General features: G+C 56.2%; 9 protein-coding genes across 9 annotated transcripts; 3 read left to right on the top strand and 6 right to left on the bottom strand.

Annotated features, from left to right (window-relative positions):
• Positions 1-119: 119 nt before the first annotated feature.
• On the bottom strand, positions 120-1,737 carry IE81DRAFT_12780 (hypothetical protein). Its single transcript, XM_025510245.1, has 5 exons — positions 1,526-1,737; positions 1,283-1,431; positions 954-1,198; positions 653-869; positions 120-445 (listed from the first exon to the last, which is right to left on the bottom strand). Exons 2-5 carry the CDS (start codon positions 1,381-1,383, stop codon positions 403-405), a joined length of 606 nt encoding a protein of 201 aa, XP_025371787.1. The 5' UTR covers positions 1,384-1,431; positions 1,526-1,737; the 3' UTR covers positions 120-402.
• A 1-nt stretch (position 1,738) lies between these two features.
• On the bottom strand, positions 1,739-2,575 carry IE81DRAFT_12779 (hypothetical protein). Its single transcript, XM_025510244.1, has 4 exons — positions 2,433-2,575; positions 2,316-2,326; positions 2,197-2,239; positions 1,739-2,097 (listed from the first exon to the last, which is right to left on the bottom strand). The coding sequence occupies exons 2-4, from the start codon at positions 2,319-2,321 to the stop codon at positions 1,805-1,807; spliced, it is 342 nt and encodes a 113-aa protein (XP_025371786.1). The 5' UTR covers positions 2,322-2,326; positions 2,433-2,575; the 3' UTR covers positions 1,739-1,804.
• Positions 2,307-2,803, bottom strand: IE81DRAFT_12803 (hypothetical protein). Its single transcript, XM_025510247.1, has one exon. The coding sequence runs from the start codon at positions 2,754-2,756 to the stop codon at positions 2,484-2,486; it is 273 nt and encodes a 90-aa protein (XP_025371785.1). The 5' UTR covers positions 2,757-2,803; the 3' UTR covers positions 2,307-2,483.
• A 1,535-nt stretch (positions 2,804-4,338) lies between these two features.
• On the top strand, positions 4,339-6,288 carry IE81DRAFT_345601 (FAD/NAD(P)-binding domain-containing protein; the record flags this gene model as incomplete). The annotated part of the gene is made up of 2 exons (XM_025515932.1): positions 4,339-4,593; positions 4,681-6,288. 2 exons carry the CDS (start codon positions 4,339-4,341, stop codon positions 6,286-6,288), a joined length of 1,863 nt encoding a protein of 620 aa, XP_025371784.1.
• Positions 6,289-6,368: 80 nt separating this feature from the next.
• On the bottom strand, positions 6,369-9,927 carry IE81DRAFT_364884 (WD40 repeat-like protein). The gene is made up of 7 exons (XM_025516895.1): positions 8,747-9,927; positions 8,515-8,638; positions 8,256-8,402; positions 8,125-8,180; positions 7,620-8,042; positions 6,609-7,552; positions 6,369-6,522 (listed from the first exon to the last, which is right to left on the bottom strand). The coding sequence occupies exons 1-6, from the start codon at positions 9,614-9,616 to the stop codon at positions 6,851-6,853; spliced, it is 2,322 nt and encodes a 773-aa protein (XP_025371783.1). The 5' UTR covers positions 9,617-9,927; the 3' UTR covers positions 6,369-6,522; positions 6,609-6,850.
• A 415-nt stretch (positions 9,928-10,342) lies between these two features.
• IE81DRAFT_321248 (putative OSM1-fumarate reductase) lies at positions 10,343-12,925 on the bottom strand. Its single transcript, XM_025513281.1, has 4 exons — positions 12,738-12,925; positions 12,606-12,655; positions 12,333-12,443; positions 10,343-12,248 (listed from the first exon to the last, which is right to left on the bottom strand). The coding sequence occupies exons 1-4, from the start codon at positions 12,781-12,783 to the stop codon at positions 10,566-10,568; spliced, it is 1,890 nt and encodes a 629-aa protein (XP_025371782.1). The 5' UTR covers positions 12,784-12,925; the 3' UTR covers positions 10,343-10,565.
• Positions 12,789-13,319, top strand: IE81DRAFT_321247 (hypothetical protein). The gene is made up of 2 exons (XM_025513280.1): positions 12,789-12,826; positions 12,998-13,319. Exon 2 carries the CDS (start codon positions 13,007-13,009, stop codon positions 13,190-13,192), a length of 186 nt encoding a protein of 61 aa, XP_025371781.1. The 5' UTR covers positions 12,789-12,826; positions 12,998-13,006; the 3' UTR covers positions 13,193-13,319.
• Positions 13,320-15,407: 2,088 nt separating this feature from the next.
• On the top strand, positions 15,408-16,087 carry IE81DRAFT_321246 (hypothetical protein). Its single transcript, XM_025513279.1, has one exon. It carries the CDS (start codon positions 15,419-15,421, stop codon positions 15,755-15,757), a length of 339 nt encoding a protein of 112 aa, XP_025371780.1. The 5' UTR covers positions 15,408-15,418; the 3' UTR covers positions 15,758-16,087.
• Positions 15,608-17,891, bottom strand: IE81DRAFT_321244 (hypothetical protein). The gene is made up of 6 exons (XM_025513278.1): positions 17,347-17,891; positions 17,170-17,268; positions 16,818-17,069; positions 16,189-16,724; positions 16,070-16,087; positions 15,608-15,976 (listed from the first exon to the last, which is right to left on the bottom strand). The coding sequence occupies exons 1-6, from the start codon at positions 17,637-17,639 to the stop codon at positions 15,876-15,878; spliced, it is 1,299 nt and encodes a 432-aa protein (XP_025371779.1). The 5' UTR covers positions 17,640-17,891; the 3' UTR covers positions 15,608-15,875.
• Between the last annotated feature and the right edge of the window lie 196 nt (positions 17,892-18,087).

The following is an 18,087-nucleotide window of genomic DNA, read 5'->3' as shown; positions in this document are numbered from 1 at the left end:
CAATCTTGATTGCAAGTCTCGAGTGTTGCCGGAGCTATATAGCCGTTGAACAACACCATCGCGGTCTCACAGGACACGACTCAAAAGCTCGCTCTGAACCTCGCGCGCACCTCCGTCATCCACCAAAGTCGCTCAGGAAACACTTGGTCGTCGTATGATGAGGATTGCGTTCGTCGAAGCAGCGACCGTGGCCGGAAAGCTGGGTTGAGTCGAACGGTCTGAGGCGGTGCGGTGCGGTGCGGGATTCTAAAGTCATCTACAAGTAGCCGGGAAGCTCATGAATGGCACTGCCTGATGTGTAGCCTCAAGCCGTACTCTGCGTTGAAAGAGTGTGACACTGATGAAAGACCATGGGCACCCAAAGTAGGTGGAGAGGGCCGAGCACAGACTGCCTTCTCCCTCTTACTTTTTGCCCTCTCTCAAGCGCCTCTTGAATCGGTTGAGTCTGAAGCGGAGCGCGCACGGAGCAGAAGATGGTGCAAAAGGAGGGGGGAGGTCAGCAAAAGCGATCATGCCATTGGTCGCACGAGACAAAAGCCGAAATGTGTGGCGAGCGGCGTGACGGCGCAACAGCAAAGTCACCTTGCTTCGGTCTCGATGACTGGCCAAAGCAAAAGCCGATGATGATCCAACCCCATTTGTCTCTACTCACTTGATCTGCGCGGCGTCCTTGCCGTGTTCGCCACCTCCACCAGCAGCGGCAGCAGCAGCAGCCAGCTCCTCCACCTCTTCATCATCATCCACCATCTCTCCCAACTCTCTCCTGCGTTCCTTTTCAGCTTCGCGCATCTTCTTTGCGCGCTCTGCCATGGCGGCCTTCTGAGCGCGCTCGGAAGCGTCCCTCTTGAGTATGGGTCTGGTCCAACTTTCTGTTGATCAAAGAAGCACTCACAAGTGCGACGGGTCAGCAGTCGCTGGAGGACCGAGTGAGCGCAGCAGATCCTAGACCTCACCTATCAACTTGTTTGCGATTCGCTTAATGTCCAAGCTGACGCGTCCACACTTGGTGTAGAAGAGCACGATCTTGCCTAGTCCGCTCTGCTTCAGCGTCATCGTATCGATCTCCAACTTTTCGAGCAAAGGAAACAGGGCGTTTTGGATGGTCAACGAGGGTAGGCTCCTGTCTCCCAATGGTTCTAGCCAGCGTCGAACGCCCGACAGAAAGTTGTTGTCCATCATCGATTGCTGTAAGCTCTGCCTGAATACAGTGGCCATCAGCGTTGCGACGCCGTCGTGAGCAATAGGGCCTCAATGTACCCGCACTAAGGACACGCACACTCACTTTTGCATCACTTCGACCACCGAAGGCAACATGCGCAGTTTGGCCGTGGCAAGTCTTCTCTCCTTGTTTGCGTCAAAATCGTCATCTGCTGCGCGCTCCATGCTCTTTAAAAGCTCCTGGATTTCCTCATCATTCTCCTTGTCAAGATCCTGTAGCGTGCGGGTGTACGCCGGACATTGTCAGCGCTATCAGTGGTCGACATGCCTCAACCTCCAGATAGGTCTACGCCTGCAGCATGCTCACGATTTCGTCGCCCTTCTTTCTACGAGGGCGTTTCTTGCCGGCCTTGACAGCCGCTGCAATTCTGGCATCCAACTCGGCCCTTCTGCGCGCCTTTGCGTCTTCGGCAGAGTAGCCCAGATCGTTTGCATCCACAGCGTTGCTATCCTCCGCTTCCGCTTCATCTTCCTCTTCGCTCTCAGATCGTTGACGTCTTCTGATAGCGCACACGCAGAGTCGCGGCAGGATACAGGTGCTGTGAGCTGCTGCTACACCAGTCGCCTCCTTCTAGACCGGGGCTCCTCACTTGGACAAGACTCCTCCTGGCACAGAATCGCCCTCCCTGTGCGACTCGTACTCCTCACCCCCACCTTCCAGCTCCCTAGCATACTCTCCATCCTCTCTCGCCTCACTATCATCCACCACATTTCCACCTTCTCCAGTGCCGGCAGCTTTGGCCGATCCGACAATGCCAGCAGCTTGCAATCTGTCTTCTGCAGACGGAGCAGCTTCTTCGACGCCCGCCGTCTCATCCAGCCGAACAGGCTCTTCGGCTCCTTCCGTCGCTCCAAACATACTGGGCGCAACACCGGGGCCTGATTCGATCAAGTGACGGGTGCGATACCAGGGCGACAGTCCGATGAGCTCGTATTCATGCACGCAGGCGCTCGACACAGAACGGTCTGTACACTCACTGTCCCTCTCCCTTGGAGGAGACTGGGGCGCAAGATCTGCCGGCTTTGAGAAGCATCATCAAGGAATGCGCGAAGGAACATTAGCCATAGACAAACGTGTCTGCACAGGCGCGACTCACATCCATCTCGTCTTGATTCACCAAAGACGGAGGTCGAGATTGACGTTTGAGACGAGGGTAAAGGATGAGCTAGGCAAGCGTGCCTGCGTGGTGCCTCAAGAACGTAGTACTACCGACAGCTTAGCTGCACCTCCTCGAGGCTTGGCTTGTAGAAATGCTTTCCAGAAATCAAAATGCACGGATCGTGCTTGATGAGATTTTTGTCTTTGTGTGTGCGAGGGCAGATGACTGTCTCGTGTCTTGTCGTGTTCGCGTCGAGGTGGAGTGGTGAGTCTCAAGTTTGGCGCGTGCATGATGGGGCGGCTGGCTGTTGTGCCCGCTGTGGGGGTTGCCGGAAAGATCACGTGACAGATCACGTGATCCTCTTGTGATCGTCAGCCCTTCAAATCTTCTCGGACTCTCGTGGCGCATGTGGTGTGTACGCAGCAAGCATGCATGCATGCATCAAGCAAGTTTTGAGTCATCAAGAGTGCTCGTCCAAGCTCGCGCGCCCGGACATCTTTTTGGTGTGTGCGTGCGTACCTCGGCGTACTTCTATACTCACACTCGTGAATGCACCGTGCCGCGTAGCCGCTAATCAGATCAGATTGCGATCTCTCTGATCGCGTGCCTGCCTGATTTTTGTTGTCGCGCCGGCGCTTCCTTCCGCACAATTAGATCCGATCAGGCAGCAGCATGCGCACCCTCCGCTCGCCGCCCTACCCACCATCGTCGAAAGGAATTTCAAATTCGCGTCAGGACTTCAATTGATCTTGCTCGGTACTTCGAATCTTTGTCCTCGTCTATGCATGGCTTGGCAAGCACGCCTGTTCGGGATCGTCATTTGGCTAGACGGTTCGGTGCGTCGTGAAGGGTGCATTCGTGATTGGCCATGGCATCGCCAGATGTCACCAAGAGCCGGCCCCTTTCCTGCAAAGTGCGAGGCGAGCTGATGGTTTATACTGGTGAGTGATTCGAGTCAGCCCGCGCGCGAGCTTTGTCAGATCGCGCAGCGCAAGACTTTTGTGGGGTGCCGAAGGATCGCGGAGTGAATTTGAATAGATAGATCATTATTAGAGCCGTCAAAACGCTGAAAATTAATCCTCGCGCTGTGTGAAGCTTTGGAACGAGCCAGGCAAAGCGCGCGCGGCACATTTATCTGCGCGTCGATCTCCGGAACATCGATCGCGGCACCATGCAGTCAGAGCTAGTCGCCACACCAGCGCAGTCAGAGTCACGATTGAGCTGGAAGGTGAGAGTACGCGCGTGAGTGCATGGGCGCAGATGCAGCTCGCGCGGAGCATCAAAGTTTCACGCGTGGATGCTGCTCCTGCTGCTGCTGCTGCTGATCTCCACAGCACAAGATCGCGCGCTGATGCAATCAGAATCAAATCAGTTTCAAATTTTTGAAATTTCCAAGAAGCGTAAAGTTGAAGATCTGCGCGTGACCTTTGCTTTGCTTTGCTTTGCTTTGCTTTGCTTTGCTTTGCTTTGCTTTGCTTTGCTTTGCTTTGCTGGTCAATTTGCCTGGGTCACCGAATTTAAGCTTCCGGAATTTGATCTTGATCTGCGCAGCTTACATGCACACCACGAGCGGCATTCACACAGTCGTGAGTCTTGAGTCACGGCGGTGGCAGTGCATGATGCAGTCGTCACATTCGATTCGTGATTCAGACTCGCAGAAATCGGACGATTGGGAAGCTCGCTCGCTCGAGCTCGGACCTGCGCCAATCTTGGAATGAACTCGGGGACGCGTAATGTGGAAAGTCAAGCCGTTCATGAACACACCCACCACACCTACAGTACGCATTCAACTCGCATTCACAGGCAACACGGTCGTCTCTCTAGCTTCAGCACCCTCCCAACCCAAGCAAGCCTCTCATCCATCGAAGCGACAAGCCTCCGCCACTGGCATCGCTCTGGCCTCGTTTTCTGCGCGCCCTTGGCTGCTGCTCTCAGCAATCGAGTCACCAGAACCCTTGTTCTTGACAGCTCGCACGCGTCTTCACATCACACAACCCACACACCGCAACGACTAGCAAGCATGACGCCACAGCACTCCCCCGCGAGCGGATCATCAGCTAGCCAAGCATCAACAGCGAAGCACATCGAACAGCCATATAGGCCGACCAAGACTGTGTTGGTGCTCGGCGCTTCTTATGCTGGTCACCGAGCGGCGCAAGTCCTCTTGGATGCGCTGCCTGAGGATTGGAGAGTGGTGGTGTTGGATCGCAATACGCACTTCAACCACTTGTACGCCTTTCCCCGCGTCGCTGTGGTCAAGGGTCACGAGGAGAAGGTAAGCGAGCACATCGCAGCGGTTCTCGGTCGGGGTCGTTCGAACTGACGCGTGATATCCTCGCACCTCGCACCTCGCGCATTCAAGGTCTTCATCCCTTACACCAACATCTTTGCACCCGGTGGCAAGAAGCGCGAAGGAGGCGCGCATGTCTTGCTCCATGGTTGCCTCATTTCGCTCTCCCCAAGCGAGCCGTCCGCCAAGTCTACACGTCCACGCTACGGTCGAGGCGTAGCCAAGTATCTGCCTTTGAACGGTGGAGCTACATGCTGTCGAGCACCCAACGCCAATGCCGAGATGATGGATTTGCGATTCGATTATCTGGTCTACGCTCTCGGTTCTCACTTGCCACCCTGCATCAACGTATGGTCAGGTCCTGGACCCATGCCTTCATCTCAGAGCGGTACGCAGCTCATGCAACCAGGAAGATGTTGCAGGGAACAACCTCCAGCGGACGGCAAACCGCTCTCTTTGCCCATCAAGACGCGCAAAGCTCAGGCCTCTTTGCCTCCCACGCCTACCGCCTCTCCTCCCGAGGCAGACGAGACGACACCTCAAGGAAATGCCAGTGTGGCGGATGTGGTGACGCAATTGGACGAAGGTCTCAAATTGGAGGACAAGGAAGACGTCGCTTCGCCGTCGATCAACGGCAGCGCATCGCCCTACCGACCACCTTCGCCGCCCGATTCCCGAGGCGCTTCACCGACAGGTTGCGCTCCTTCCAAGCCTTCCGCCGTCCTGGGCGACCACTCTGGAGAATCCCCGCGGGCGCCGTGCAGAGGAAGCAAGCGGGAAGGTGTGGCGTGGTTGAGGGATGCGCAGGAAAGGATCAAGTCTACGGATAGCGTGCTGGTCATTGGCGGCGGAGCTCTCGGTGTTCAGTTCGCCTCCGACATTGCATGCCTGTACGGCACACCTACCCAACCTCGCAGCTCGACACCGAAGCGCGTCACTCTGCTCTCCTCCTCCAAGCAGCTATTGCCTCGTTTCAACAGCTGGATGCACGAAGAGGCGTGCAGACGTTTGGAAGAGATGGGCGTCGAAGTCTTGTTGGGCGCCAGAGCTGACTTGGAAAGCTTGACGGTGAAAGAGGATGGGACACGGGTGATCAAGACGCTGGATGGAAGAGAGGCCGCTGCTGATCTGGTCCTCTTTTGCACCGGTCAAAGACCCAACACTTCTTTCCTTGCGGATCTGGCCAATCGCATGGGTCTGCCCGCGGTGCTTTCGGAAAAGACGAGCATGGCCAATGTGAATAGGTACATGCAGATTGGTCATCGGCAGCGAGATCAGCAGATGGGGGATGAACCTCAAGCTGTCGAGGGACTGCAACACATCTTTGTCATTGGAGATGCTGCGGATGCGTTTGGCGCACTCAATGCTGGTCATACGGCCTGGTATCAAGCCGAAGTAGCCTCTCGCAACATTTGCAAGATGATTGAGCATTCTTCCTCCTCCTCCTCCCTGCACGCTGCTAGAGATCAAGATCCGACACTGCAGCTGGGGCCAGAGTTGGAATTGGAGAGGTACAATCCACCAGACTTCAACATCAAGGTATCTTTGGGCAGAAATTGCGCCATCTTTCAGAGAGCGGGCACGAATGGTTTGGTAGAGCCTCACGAATGCACCGAGGACTTGGGAACGCCAAACATGTGGAAGAGGAGAGGATTGAGTCAGGATGACATGTCCATCTGATCCCCCCACAACACCCGCCGCTCCTCACTTTTTTTTTTCCACCCCCACTTTTCTTTGACCACATTGCTCTCTCACTTGTCCATACGCCCACATTGGAAATACATCGCCATCGACCACTTTTTATTGGTTCCCGTCATATAGAATATGATCGCCCCTCCCCTTCTTCGTGTACGTGAGAGTCTGGACCGATGGCTAAGCTGACTATTTTCCCGCCCCATTTCGCATGAGCATGGCCTGAAAGCGGTACGATGCGGGAGGGCAAGGGTCGAGTGAGGGAATAAGGCCCAGCCTCGCACGATGCAGACGGACCTTGGCCGCACCTTCTGCTTTGGGTCCTCCCCTCCCTCACTTCGGACAGTGGCGAAGAGGGGATTCGCTCACTCGATCAAACGGGAATTGAGACGTCTGCCTAGACAAGTGGCAAGGAGGGGGAACAAAGGGGAAGGATGTGGTGATTTGCATTGCGAACAAAAAGTGGCAAGAGGTGATGTGACCGCACATGTTGATGTGGTGGAGGAAGCAAGCAAGCGCTCATTCGACGACGACGCGCAGATGCGCACCTCTACAAGGACCACGTCTTGACCAGACCATCTCTTCCTCCCGTAACGGCGTACCGATCCATATACCTCAGTCTCTCCGCTGGTGCGGTATGTCCATTGAGCGCGAGCGTAGAGTGCTGCATGGTTGTCCTATTATAAACCTTGACGCCACTCTCTCCTGCCGCTGCCAAAATTTTGCGACTGTCAAACTGCAACGCAGTCACTGGGAAGTCGTAGCGAATCGTATCCGAAATGGCGCCCGTTCTCAGGTCCCAAATGCGAATGGAGCGGTCCAGACTGCCAGAGACGATGTGCGTCTCGTCGAATTGTAGGCATGTCACGGGCGCAGTGTGACCCAACAAGGTCCTGTGCGCTTGACCCGTTCGCATATCCCACATCCTCACCGCTCCATCTCCAGAAGCGCTAGCCAGGGCATATCCCCAAAATTGTACGCCTCCAACAAAATCGCTGTACATCTCCCACGAGCCGTCGGATGCGGGTGGAGAGGGGTAGGAAAAAGCGCCAGAGAAATCGACCGATGGTCCACCGATTCCACCCGCGCTGGAGTTGTCGAAAGCCATGGATCGTCGAGATGCGGCACCACTGCCTCCTGGTGTAGATGGCCCACCAGGGTTGGAAATGGCCCAGAGAATGTCCATGGTGAGAACGCACTGCCCAGTGTTGAGATCCCATTGGCGTAGCGTCTTGTCTGACGCCCCCGTGATCTGAGAGATGCCAAAGCGACATGAGTACTCGCGCCACTTGGCGTCATGTTGGGTCGTAGCAACTCACCAGGCAGCCTTCGTCAAAGTAGAGGCTAGTGACTGCGCGTGTATGACCATCCAACTTGCTGAGGCAAGGATCCCACTCCTCGTCCTTGTTGTTTCCTTCTGCCTCATCTCCATTCCTAACGATGGCAGCTGCACCCTCACCATCCCGAGCCTGTTGATTCATCGACAGTCTCGTCTCCCAATTCTCCACTTTTCGAAGATCCCAGATCCGTATGCTGCAATCCGAACCTCCCGTTATGCAGAGCTCTTCCTCCACTTGCAGGCATCGCGTGTTGCCCTCATGACCCCTCAAACGTCCCACCTCGCCGCCCGAAGATAGGTCCCAGACGATGGGCGCACCGTCGTCAGAAGCGGCACTGACCAGCGCGCCGTAAGGTTCGGAAAAGTCCAGAGCGGTCAAAGGCGCAGTGTGTCCCGCAAGTGTCTGCGAAATAATAACCAGGCACGTACATGCTCAATTGGTCGACCTGCTTGCTATCAATGCGACTTGGCTGTGCTCCACTCACCATGAAGGCAACACCCGAAGGCAGCTCGTCGTGCTCGGAGGGCAAGAACAAGGGGCCTGGTCAAGCACAAGCGGCGTAGTCGATCTCAGCATGTGCCGCGCTCCTCGAGCGGCCTCTGGCGTCTCACTCACCCTTCCTTCTTCGGCTGCTCGAAGCCGATGTGGCGTGCTCAGACTGTCCAGATTGATTCGTCGAGAGCGAAGCAACGGACGCTCCGGCAACACCGGGCATATTCCTCCTGTGCGCTTGCAAGCTGAGCAACTCCGACACGCCTTGCGCTGATGGATGGCAGCAGTACGGATTTGAGCATGACAAGGTCAGCCAAAAGTCATGCGATGCTCAGAGCCTGGTCTGCTTGCCGCTTTCCCGTATCCTTGCCCCTCCACTCACCCTCGTCTTGCAGCTCCAGCTCCTCCTCTCGAAGCTGCAGCAGGCTGTGCTCCAGTCTGTCCCTGACAGCAACAAGCGCAGCCATTTTGGTTTCCACTGCCGAGATTTCTTTTCGGATTAGGGCCTGCATGGAGACATTCGAGGTGACGAGAGAGTATCGAGCATAAGTTTTACCGAGCTAAACGCCTGCGCGCCCCCTCGAGGGTGATTCAATCCGCAGCAGCTCACTGACCCTTCTAACTCCTACATCCTCCTTCTCCCTTTCGATCTCCTCCTTCTGATCAGCAAGCTGAGATTCGTCCAGCTTGATGACCGCATCTCTCGATCCTCTAATGCTGGCTCTACCTTTAGCTCTGCTCTTGAACGAAGAGGCTGCCTCCTCGGCGCCATGCGTCGCGCCATTTTCGCCATCTTCGTGCGCTTCCGAAGCAGACAAGAGTCCTCTAGCATTTTCGCCCATCGCTCGCAGACCCAATCTGGGAGCATCGACTGCTTTTCCCCTTGCTTCCCTCCTCCTAGCTCTGCCTGCCAAGGAAGAAGGTCGAGTGGCTTCGTATCCTCGCAGCAGACTGACAGGCTCTTCGCCATTCGTCGCCGTCGTCGTCGCTGCAGCTGTTGCTACATTAGAGCCATCTTCGATGCTCAATCCCTGAGCTCTAACGCCCAGCTCAGCCTCCGCCTCCGCTTCCCTGAGTATGGCTGCGCAATCTTCTCGCGCTCTCAGTTCCGCTGCCGAAAGACCTCCGCCCGAAGCCACAGCTGCTCCGAATCTGGCCAGGCTTCGGGCCGGTTGTGAAAGACTGATGGGTCTACTGAGTGCCAAAGGCAGTCCGCCCCAGCCCACGATCCTCGCCCTATCGCCCGAAGTGCCGGCCACACCTAGACTAGAGGAATGAATGGCAGCTGATAACATGCGAGGTTTGAAGAGGTGCGGTGCGGCATCTATCAGGTGCCTTGTCGCTTCATTCAGACCCGCTGCGGATGTGGAAGCCCCAGCTTGGGCTGATTGGGCAAAGGGAGAGAGGTAGGCTGCTCCTTGTGCCAGAGCATCAGATAGACCCGACACGGCAGAAGACCCTCCCAAAGGTCTTTCGCCCGACATTCTGTTGGCAATGGCCGTGCAGAGTCCGTAGTGGGGCAGAAGGTGGAAGATGTTGTTGATGCCAGCGCGATCCCAGAGGCTGTTTCCATCACGCTCGTTCGTCGCTGGCTCTCTATGCTCTGACCGATAAGCGCAAGCAAAATCGAGCCACGCGACCAAATGCACTTTGCCCAGACGTGGTGGTGGTGGTGGTGCTAGCGGTGGTGGTGAGACGCATCCAAGAGGAAAGAAAGAATCAAAATCCAAGTCACAATCATCAAGCACTCACGACTGTGTGACTGATGAGTGCATCACGAAGCACGTTTGGGTCAAGTCCGAGCACAGAGAAGAGCAGCAGAGGCACGCACACGCACACGCACGCCTGCTTCATCTGCTCGATTTTGCTCGCTCGATCGCCATCTCCGCACAAGCGCATGCGGCTGCTGCCTGCGCGGCGCGAATCGGGTAGGTGAGGCGTATAGACCCATGCTGCTGGCCGGGCTACATGCATCGCGAGCGTTGCTGGATGTAGCGCAGAGGCGCGCACGCGAGGGTCAAGGCAGGCAAGCAGCGAGCGCCACCCAACTTGCTGCTCCTCCTCCTTTCTTCCAAATGCCGTGGAGCGAGTAGCACGCGAGCCAGCTCTCTAGCAGATCATCGAATCGTTCAGCCTGCTCCAGACATGCAAAAAGCCCTCATTCACCCAATATCAAGCGTCCACCCACATCACATCAGGTCAGACACGCTCGTAAAATTCATCAACATTTGCACCACTCATGAGTGCCACGTTGAATCCGTAGAGTGAAGGGACCAACGCAAGGGGACCAAAGGGGAAGCGAGCTGGGCGACCTGACTGACGGAGACGATGCCTTGATTGCGTACATGAACAAGAAGAGAAGAGCTTTGATTGAGGGTTCTGTTGCCTCCCCAAGGACTGGATCATTCGAAGAGATGCAGCACCAAAACAAAATCACTTGGCGATGGATCCGATGACGGCGTCAGCAGCGTAACGCTTAATGACGGCGCGGTCGTGCATCATGTCGAATTCTTCTGTCGCATCTTTTCCAGCGTAGAGCAAGATCGCCTTGGGTCCTCCAGGGTGGTCCGGCAGAAAGTTGGTCACGTCCAGGACCTGATCGCCCACGACGACCCACACATCGCTCTCCTTGGAGTGCTTGGCGACCTCGTCCATAGTGTACGTCTTGGATCCCTTGTTCTCCTCCGCCTTTTGAGGGGGGGCCTTTTGAGCTGCAGGGCCCGCGCTGGCGTTGCCCTCAGTCTGGGCTTGCGCAGCTTGTTGAACCGGGGCGCTCGACTGTTGAAGAGCGCCGGATGCGCCCGCACCAGCTTGCTGTTGGCCAGCCCAAGAGAAGGTCAAGTTGACGTTGTAATTCTCCGGGTTGACCCGAACAGTGGTCTCCAGGTGCTGGGCAACCTGGCCGACACGGGAAGCAGCCTTGCCGGAGGTGTACTGGTTCAGCAAGAAAGCGGTGGCAGAGTCACCAGCGACACGACCAAAGACGACGCAACCCAAGAGGGAAGAGCCTCCCAGACGGTTGGCTCCGTGAACACCACCAGCAATCTCTCCCGAAGCGAAGAGACCGGGGATGGGCTTGCCTTGGCTGTCAATGACGCGAGAAGTGGGGTCGATCTCCAGACCTCCCATGGTGTAGTGGAGCACAGGAGTCATGAGGGCAACGTAGAAAGTGTCGTTCATGCGCATGTCTGCGTTGTGGAAGAATTTCTTGTTGAATGGGCACTTCTTTTTACCGGTGGCAATGGCGTTGTAGTCCTCAAAGGTAGCCTTGAGCTTGTCAGCAGGAATGCCGATCTCCTTGGCGAGCGCATCACCGCCCTCGAAGCGGCGCATCAAGCCACGACCCTCGTAGTGCTTGCAGTGCCACTCGATCTCCTTGGACGCGGCTCCGTTCAGGACTAGGCGTACTGGGAACTTGTTGTTCTCCCACATGCGGCCAGTGACGTAGTCACGGTGACCAAGCTCGTCAGCAAATCGCTGTCCCTCGTTGTCGAGGAGCAGACCACCGCAGCCACGGAGAGCCTCGGCAGCAAGGAACTTGACCTTGGCGTCTGGGTCACGTGGGTCAACGAGACCAGTGGGGTGAACTTGCACCTTTTCGAGATCGATCAGGCGACCACCGATAGAGGCGACCATCTTTTGACCATCACCGGTGCAGTGGTCTCCGTTGGTGGTAGGAAGGTGAACAAGGTCAGGGCGGTGCTTCTTGAGCAGAGAGTTGACATCGTCAAAGTCTGCTGCGTAACCACCAGTGGCGAGAACGACGGCACCGCGCTCCTGGTGCTTCTGTCCAGCAGTCTCATACTCCACACCCTTGACCTCGCCATTCTCGTAGATCAGGCTGGTAACGCGCGCCTTCTTGATGATCTGCACGCGCTCAGGGTCGGATTCGGCAAGATCCTCCAGCTTCTCCATCTGGGCATAGGTAATCGTCATGCCGGGGAATTGAGCGCCACCACGGTGGGTACGAGGCTGCGAGTGACCACCCAATCTGGAGACCTTGGACAGATCCAGACCGAAGCGGTCTTGCAGCCAGTTGACGGCCTCACCGGACCGGCCAGTAAGGACTTTGATCAGATCAGGTCGCGCCAGGTCACGAGCAGACTTTTTGGTGTCCTGGAATTTGGAAACAACAGCAGGGCATCATGTAAGGGTCAGCAGTGTCTCGAATGTAAGCGCAGTCGCAGCCTGCAAACTCACCTCGAAGAAAATCTTGGCGCTGTCTGGAATGCTTAGCTCTGATTGAGTGTTGGTCCCTGCACCATTGATACCTGAAGTGGCCTTGGTTGAATTGCCGCCAAAGAAGGGGTTCTGAGGAGGAAGCAAGAGGCGAGGCGTGAATGCAGGCTCATTGGTGCGCAGCGTGGCGCAAGCAGTAGCTGCCGCATCTCGCGACGTGCTCGACCGAGTCGAAAGCGAGGGCTTGGACACAGCAAGGCCGCCCTAGCTGAAGAAGCAATTTTCCCCGCTCACCTTGTCAAGAACGAGAACGCTGGCACCACGCTCAAGCGCAGTGTGTGCGGCTGAAAATGGAGAAGGCACATCAGCATCGGCGAGATGAGTTCGGGGACGGGGCTCGAAGTGGTCGCCGGATGTAGGACTCACCACTCAGGCCGGATAGACCGCCACCGACAACAATGACGCGAGACATGATGGGGGTGGTATGAAGAGGGTCTGGAAAGTCTGAGTACGAGCTGGGATCAAGTAGTGTAGATGAGGAGAGGTGATGCGTGGGCAATGAATACGTCAAGCGGGACAAGTATATAGCCAAGGTGATGATGGGGATGATGTGTGCAAGAAGGAAGAGAAATGAGAGCGTGAAAGGGCAGCCTTTGAAGCTTCTGCTCGCCTGCTTCGACCCTTACCTGTCTGCCATGCAGCTGCTCTGCTTAGGGCTGCTTGCCTTGCTGGCTGCCTGCCTGCTTGCCTTGCTGGCTGCCTGCCTGCCTGCCTGCCTGCCTGCCTGTCTGCCTGTCTGCTGCCGTTCGTGGGCAAGGGGTCCACCATATCGCTCGATCCAGAGCATGCTAGTCAGACGTGTGCGGCGCTTCTGCAACTGATCCCGCTTGCCCTTCAGGCCGAACGCCGGCTTCATCTCAGCCATGGCGTCGGCCCTGTGTGTGCTTGTTTCTGCGCCACGGCAACATCAAACTCACTTCACTTCACTTCACTTCACTTCACTTCACGGCAGCATGGACGCGCGTCCCAAACTGTGAATCACGTACGATCAAGTGTTGAAATGCCTCCTTGCTGGCTGGCTGGCTGACTGGCTGACTGGCTCGTTGCATCGCTCGTTGGCTCGTTGGCTCGTCTACTGCAGACAAGCTCAACAGCAGCCCTCACCGCATGCATGGATACCTGACGACAGCAGCAGCATGTATATATGCGACGCACAAATTAAGCAACATCGGCTGATGCTGCTGATGCATTGGGGAGGCTTGGCCACAGACGAGCGTGCTTGCACGACATGCATCAGCCAGCAGCGCAATCGCGGCTCGAACCATCCGCCGCGGTCTCATGCGCGCGCGGCTCCTCTGCCTCCATCAGCATATGATGATGCTGCTGCTGCGCGTAGCTTATTCTCACCATCAGCAGCGGCACAATCATCGGCGCACGGCAGCAGGACGGGGGCGGCGGCGTATCAGTGTTGTTCATTTAGAGCTCGCGCGCTTGCCCTTCCCCGCGGGGTAAGGCGCGCGTCCATTTGAGCTCAGCACAGCAGCTGATGCATCTGCTGCTCACTCGTCGAACGCTCAGACTGCGTGCGAGACCCCCGCATGGCGCACACTCATTGCGCATGCTTCACCTTGAATGTGGTCCACCGCCATGGCGCGCAATTCGCCAGCGTCGAGTGACTTGTGACTTTAATTGTGCTTCACAAATCTGACCGCTTGGGTCCTGCAACGAAAGCTCTGCTTGGGTGAATATCGCACTGTACCCCGCAGCAGCAACAAAGACCGTGCTGCGAGGTCGCAGCGTGGCTGGTCGACGTCCACGCTAAAGCTGTTCCGGGGGGGGGCAGCTCTATGCATGGTGGGAGTTTTGCGGGGTGCATGCATTCTTCAGGGCATTTCTGCAGTCACACAAGTATAGTCACACAGGAGTGTCGATTCGCCCGCGCGAACCCATGCTGACGCTTGTCCAATCAGAGACGATGACATGCAGCCATGCGGCACGCTGAGCGCACGTACGCACAGGAAGCATCAGCAATCACGAATTCACGTACTCGACACTCGTGACTTGACTCTCTCTGGCTCGAGACTCGCTGAACGGTGCTGGCATGGCATGTCCGTCGGGCGACCATTCAGATTCGGTATTTCGGCATGTCGTCGCGCGCAGCGTCCTACTACTCACCATGTACCTGTCATGGGGGACTCACACTGGCTGAGTTTGCGCGAATATAGAGCTCACCGGCCACGTCCCATCGACCCTGCCTCCTAGACTCATCGAGTGCCTGATACCTAGCTCCGACCCTCTCTAGCCTCATCTCGCCGTGGAACCTGGAGTCAGATCCAAAGCATCGTCCTGCTGAAGTAGTCCTCATTTGCTGCGCTAGGTCCAACGGTTCGCCGAGACCAAAGGCCGATAAAGCTTGAAAGCTTATGTAAAGCTCAAGGTACGGGCACTCATGTCTATCATACGCACACAACAGTTGGTGACTTGCCCTTCAATCTTAAATTTGAGACGTGACTGCGACACGTTGACCGTGCATCCGTTTGCTGGGCGCGGATGATGGTTGCTCTTGCGGATCTGTTCACCATATATGCCCTCCGCCCCTAGGCTGGATCTCAGCCCTCTTGGGCCGTCGAGACAGGCGTGCGGGATTCAATCAAGGTCCAGTGGCGTAGCACGACAACTCTTTCTCCTTGCTACGAGATGTGAGTCTCGAGTTCCCAAAGTGCAGCATGCGTGTTCATGAGTCGTGAGTCGTGAGTCGTGAGTCGTGAGTATAGCAATTCAAGCACTCATCAGACTCGAAGGGACTCGGTCGAAGGGCGGACAAAGTAGGCGCATGCGGTTCTGTCACGTGATCCCCCCATTGCAGCATGCAGGCGTACGTAATTTTCGATCTTCGTTGGCTCAGAGCCGCCTTCGAAGGTCTTTGCGATGTTTAACGATGTTCAAAGTCTTAGTCGCGCGCACGCCTTTGCTACTCTTCGTCGGCTCCCCGAGAGTGAAGCGATCTCGTCTTCGTCCATCTTCATCAACGCTTAGCCAAGGCGCGGGAAATAAGGAAGAACTCGGCAATCGCTTGCGAAGCCACACCATGCAAAGGGAAAACGGAGATGGACGCACTGAAAGCGGAGTACAGCGAATTGATGAACAGCACGCTTCCAAGCGCTGCTCGTTCCAAATCCTCTTCTCAGGAAATATGGCCAGTACATCTGAATCACTGCTTCCTTCGCATCATACTAGACTCTGTCGTGGGTCAAGGAACAGCTCCCTGGAAGGAAAAGATCCCAGACCAAAAGAAACCGGCCATTCATCAGCTCACGCAAGAACAGTTGCGAGAATGCATAGAGCTAGGACATGCGATCTTGGACGGAAAAGCGAATTTGGTAGAGCTGGATGAGCGCTCTTTGAAGTGCAGAGGAAAAGCTTCAAAGATCAAGGCGGAGAAGTGAGAGGTGGCTTGCCTAGATCGCGCTCTGAAAGCACAGCACGTCATCAGCAATCCCAAGCTGAAGAAGGAGCATGGATATGCTTCCACGCACACAATCTTCCACGTCCCTCCTCTCAACCCTAGACCCATTGCCCCTCCAAGGCGTTTGGCGGGTTACTCTTCGCAGTCATTTTGAGCTGTGCCAGCACATCATGCGTGCTGAGACGATCGGCGTCGGCAGCTGATTGCACCATTTACGAGCACGGTGGAACGAGGGAGTTAACGGTCTTAATCCTGACGAGCCGCAAAGGCCTTTCCGTCACACTCCACTCACCTGCAAGCTCTTCCAAAGCTGCTTCGTGGAAAGAAGGAGCAGGATTCAGCAAAGAGCACAATGGACTCGCACGCTTCACTATCCAGCCTGCGCGTAATGCTGGAGACTGCCAAACTCACCCTTGGCCTGCTCTTCGCCAGTGCCCGTCTTTGCGCCTCCCTTGGAGGTCTGAGCAGCCTCGCGAATCAGAAGCAACTCTACACCTTCCCTGTCCAACAACTCGATCTGTTCAGGTCTAGCGTATCTTGTTCCTTTGCCCTCCGCATCGCCTCCGAACGTGTCCTGAATCTCCTTTTCGCTCATTTGCACGCGAGCAGATTCGTCCAAGCCTGCGGGTGGAGCACCAGCGCCCGTAGAAGGCAACGTGGGGTTCCTCATGGAAAGGCTGAAGCTTCCGCTAGGCGTCAGACCGAGCTGAGATTGAACGTCACCAAATTCGTCCTCAGACGGATGAGAAATAGAGAATGATAATCTGACTTCGCGCGATGAGGGCGGTTCAGACTTGTGAAGCGAGAGAGCATACCACCCACGTCCTGCTGGTCTGCTCGGGCCTACCACCCTCTCGCCTTGCGTCCTGGTATTGTACCGCTGCTCGCCCATCGAACCAGATAGGACAGCTGGATCGGGCCCAACATCCGCAACGACCGACCACACGCTGTGGCGCGCAGATGGAGGGGCTCGACCGCTCAGTATAGATTGAGAAAGCGACGAGATTCGCTCTCCTCGAAAAAGCTTCCCATGCACTCACGTCTCGCTAGCGTCGCCGCCAATGCCACCGGGCTGCTGTCCATTCGCGATGGCCACTTCGGGCGCTGGAAGTCTCTTCTTTCCCAACCGCACTACTCTGAAGCCGACACCATCTTGCTTGGCCTTGTCCCCCGTCGTACCTGCAGGTGCATTTTGTTGACCATTTGTCCCGCCCTGAACGCCGGATCCGGTAGAATCTTTGGTAGCATCTGCTCCAGCAGTCTCGGATCGACTGGCGTGGGGCAGTAGCAGCCTGGATGTGACGAGTTCGAGCAGAAGCGGGAGAATAGCAAAGTCAACATCCTTCGATTCAAGTGCCCCGCCTGGCGCCATGTCGCAAAGCCGACGCTCACATGTGCGCATTTTGAACATCATCCAAACACTCTGCAGCTTTACCCGATTGATCCACCTCATGCGCACTCTTGACTTTGGGTCTGTAGAAGAAAAAGACGCTGTGTGGGACGGCGATTGCAAGCGCATGAGCACAAAGCGCGTCATGCCGTGGTGTGGCTCTTACGCCCATCGCTCACTGTCCCTTTTCCAGCACCTCCCAAGGCGCGTCGTCCTGTCCTGCGCCGGTATCTTCCTTGCCCGGCGACAGCTTAGCATCCTGAGCAGGCTGCGGAACCTCCTGCGCCTTTTGCGAGTCTCCAGTCGCATGTTCATCAGAAGCGGCAGACGCTCCACGTTGTTTCTTTTGCGCCTTTTCCTGCTTAGCCTCTTGCTCTTCATCCTCCTGCCGTCGTTTTGCTCCCGCGCTCTGCTCAGACTTGCCTGAATCCTGCTGCTCCTCGGAAGATCTACGACCGCCTTTGCTCTGCATCACGCTGTCCAGCTTCACGTTTCCCTTCCCATCCGTCGCCGGCTTCTCGCCATTCCCTTTGCTTCGCGTGCTCACCATTACGAAGTGCGCGTTTTGATGATCCTTCGGCAGATATGTTCAACTTGATGATTATGTGAACGAGACGGTCTGTGGTGCGTGGTAAACGGTGGCTAAGAGTTACTTGCAGATTCAGGCTCATACTTGCCGTTCCTAGCAAAGCACTCCCAACGGACGAACTCGACAACGAAGGCACTGACCCTGCAAAAAGGCTCTTGATACAGAGTTGGTATCAAATTCTATGGTAAGCCTCCACATACGAACCCTTCGGCTCAGCAACCACAAGTCACAACTTTAGCTCAGGGCGATGCGCGCGGCATGCAAACCAACACTTTGCGCAGCGGCATCGATGTGCTGGACGCGTCGAAGGACGCGTCGCGCTGATCTTCGC

This window comes from Ceraceosorus guamensis (genome assembly GCF_003144195.1).
Source record: "Ceraceosorus guamensis strain MCA 4658 unplaced genomic scaffold IE81scaffold_10, whole genome shotgun sequence".
Lineage (NCBI taxonomy): Eukaryota > Fungi > Basidiomycota > Exobasidiomycetes > Ceraceosorales > Ceraceosoraceae > Ceraceosorus > Ceraceosorus guamensis.
Note: the sequence above shows the minus strand (reverse complement) of the source record. Positions and strands in the feature narration are given on the sequence as shown.